This window comes from Mytilus edulis, chromosome 14 (assembly GCF_963676685.1).
Source record: "Mytilus edulis chromosome 14, xbMytEdul2.2, whole genome shotgun sequence".
Lineage (NCBI taxonomy): Eukaryota > Metazoa > Mollusca > Bivalvia > Mytilida > Mytilidae > Mytilus > Mytilus edulis.
Genome location: NC_092357.1, coordinates 36,045,605 through 36,048,401, shown reverse-complemented (window position 1 = coordinate 36,048,401; position 2,797 = coordinate 36,045,605). Strand labels below are relative to the sequence as shown.

The window sequence follows — 2,797 nt, the reverse complement described above, 5'->3', positions numbered from 1 at the left end:
TTACTAAATTCATGTTTGCAAATTTAATGTATTCCTATGTAAAAAAAAATACACAGTAACATTTAAAATCGATCGCTTGTATACCTTGTCCTCACACACAAATACATGCAACATATAACGCAATTCCGTTTATGAAAAGACATTTTGAAAGAAAAATCGTCCCCTTTTTGGAAAATAAAATGTCATGCTGTTCTCTCTTATTATAAAATATAAAATTCAAAACACAGAGGTCAGCGAACAATTGCATGTACACAGTTCTAAACAACTTTGTACAACGCAACCTGTCCACCCTCATTGCATATGAATAATGTATTGGTATTCATATCAAAGTCCACAGCAGATGGTCGATTCAATCCATCTGAGCCTGTGAGTAGTGCTTTACTTTCTTTTCCATCATGTTGTATAATTGTTAGATTCTTGGAATTATAACCCACAAAGTAAACGTTGTGGTAATTGTCTAATGTTATACCGGCAGGTATTGCAATGCTGTCACTTTTAAACTGCCATATTTCTTCCCCATTCAAATGGCAACAATATACCTTTTGCGAGTTGCAAGTTGTATAAAATATCTTGTTTCTGCTCGACTTGATATAACATGTATAATCTATACCATAAGATTCTTCTTTCCATGTTCTCTTTTCTTTTCCTGATAGATCAATGAGAAATACACCGTTTCCATTTGCTACGTAAAGTTTCCCATCCTCGTGAGATACTCCCAAGCATTGTTTCTTTAAACTAACTTTTTGTTCTACGTTGCAAGTATTCCCATTCATTATTTCTAAGAATTGTGCGTTCCCGTATGTCACGACAATACGATTGAGATCTATCACGGCAATATCAAACGGCTTACTAGAGACCGTAATGTCACGTATATGTTCACCTGTCTCACTATACTCTATGAGTTTTTTTTCTTCTGTGTCATTCGCCATCAACAAATTACCATTAGGCAATATGACACAACCTGTAATGTCCAATTTATCTGTATTCTTCAATTGAAATGACTTAATTAGCTGAAGCTTTATGTCGGATATATTTCTTGATGTTGGGACGTTGATTTCAATTTGAGCTTGATCAATTTTTGGGTCCTTGAAATCAAAGTTGGTGACGGATTCCGAAACCATTATTTTACCAAAATCTTCAACGTCATTGGATAATTTTTTGATTACGCTATGAATAGATACTTTCAATTCATAATCCTTGGCACCACCGATTTCCCTCTTCATGGACTCTACCTCATGTATAATCAGTTTATTGACCTGACGCGTTCCCAGAAACACTTGTATATCAGAAGAAAATTGTTTCATATAGTCTGTTTCTTTCCTCAGTTTGGTTAGCATTTGTTCTGTTGATTTTAGCTTCTGAAGGATTTTTATATATTTTGATTTACATGTGTGAGCTGTTGATGTAAATTCGTGTAACAATTTTTCTTGTAGCTTGTCCAGGTGGCCGTTTATTTTCTTTCTTGTTTCAAGAACCATGGTTTTAACTTCAAGTTCTTGTTTTTCGATTTCCTTTGTAGCAGTTTCACGACTCTTAATGCATTGATTAACGTTTCGCAGAGTTCCCTCAATTGTCTCTTCTAGGTCAGATAACGCAGTTGATTGTCTTGAATTTTCTGAGTTGACACTAATTGGTATAACATCAGAACATGCCTTGTGTTTTGATGGGACACATACAACACAGAGGACTTCGTCATGACTTTTACAGAACCACTCCAGATTTTCTCCATGATGCTCACAGACTTGGGAGATTGAAACATTTTCAATCTTGCGGTAATCCTCTATTGTAATAACTTTATGGTTTCGGGATGTTTTGCTTTTTCTGTGAAGATTTTCACAATCTTTACATAATCCCTCTTCACAATTAGTACACCATCTTCCTGCATCCTTTGTGACGTCATCAAACATACAAGGTCCACACGATATATGGTTTCCTGAAGCCATTTGCACTTTCTAAAAAACACGAAAATGTTAATTTAATCTCTTTAAAATATCATCAATATCTTGTTTTTACCTCTCAAATAGCAGAAAGTATTTTAATCAAATTAAACAGCGAATTAGAAAATGATTGAGCTGGGAGCATTCATAAATACACTATTAAGAAAAAAAAATCCTATTTGTTTAGTCTATTATACTGTAATTTTTTGAACTGCTTTCTACAGTATCTTTTCATTACAGGTTTTCACATGAAAGTCGCATAATGTGCAAGGAAAGAAATAATGAAATCATTGCAAAGTAGATTTGTTTTAGTTGATTTTGCCACCTTATTACGTTTTCATACTGGTTATGAATGTAAAGATGAATACGCAAAAGGAGGGGTATATGATATATGATATTCCAGATTGGTTAAAATTCTTTTATGATCCTATCTTATAAGTTTGTTAAAAAAATCAAAGGAAAAGAAAAAGGTTTCGCGTCACTTAGTGCAGATAAGTTATGTATAGCGGTTAAAATTTCTCATTTTCCCCATGAAACGTCCGTAAATAGCAAAATCAAAACTTTAAAGGACGGTAGGCTAACCCATGCATTTCCTGGATGACATACACTATTCGGCACCTTGCTTTTTCATTAAAATAGAAATAACGAGATTAAATAACTCAACCAAACAAGGAAGTTGAATATATCACAAAATTCCCCAGTATTTTTTTCTTTTTACCAATAACAAAGAGTTTAAAGCATTGATAAGCTGTTGACCAGTAATAAGAAAATAAAATAGTAAAACAAGTTTTGTTAAATACACTTTACCTGTATTGTATTTAACCTATTGTTTTACGAGCTATCTCCTGTATTTGTCAAGA

The 2,797-nt window shown here is 33.4% G+C and overlaps 1 protein-coding gene across 1 annotated transcript; it reads right to left on the bottom strand.

The window, feature by feature from the left end:
• Nucleotides 1–257: 257 nt before the first annotated feature.
• On the bottom strand, nt 258–1,943 carry LOC139504158 (E3 ubiquitin-protein ligase TRIM22-like). The gene has a single exon (XM_071294220.1). The coding sequence runs from the start codon at nt 1,941–1,943 to the stop codon at nt 258–260; it is 1,686 nt and encodes a 561-aa protein (XP_071150321.1).
• Nucleotides 1,944–2,797: the final 854 nt, after the last annotated feature.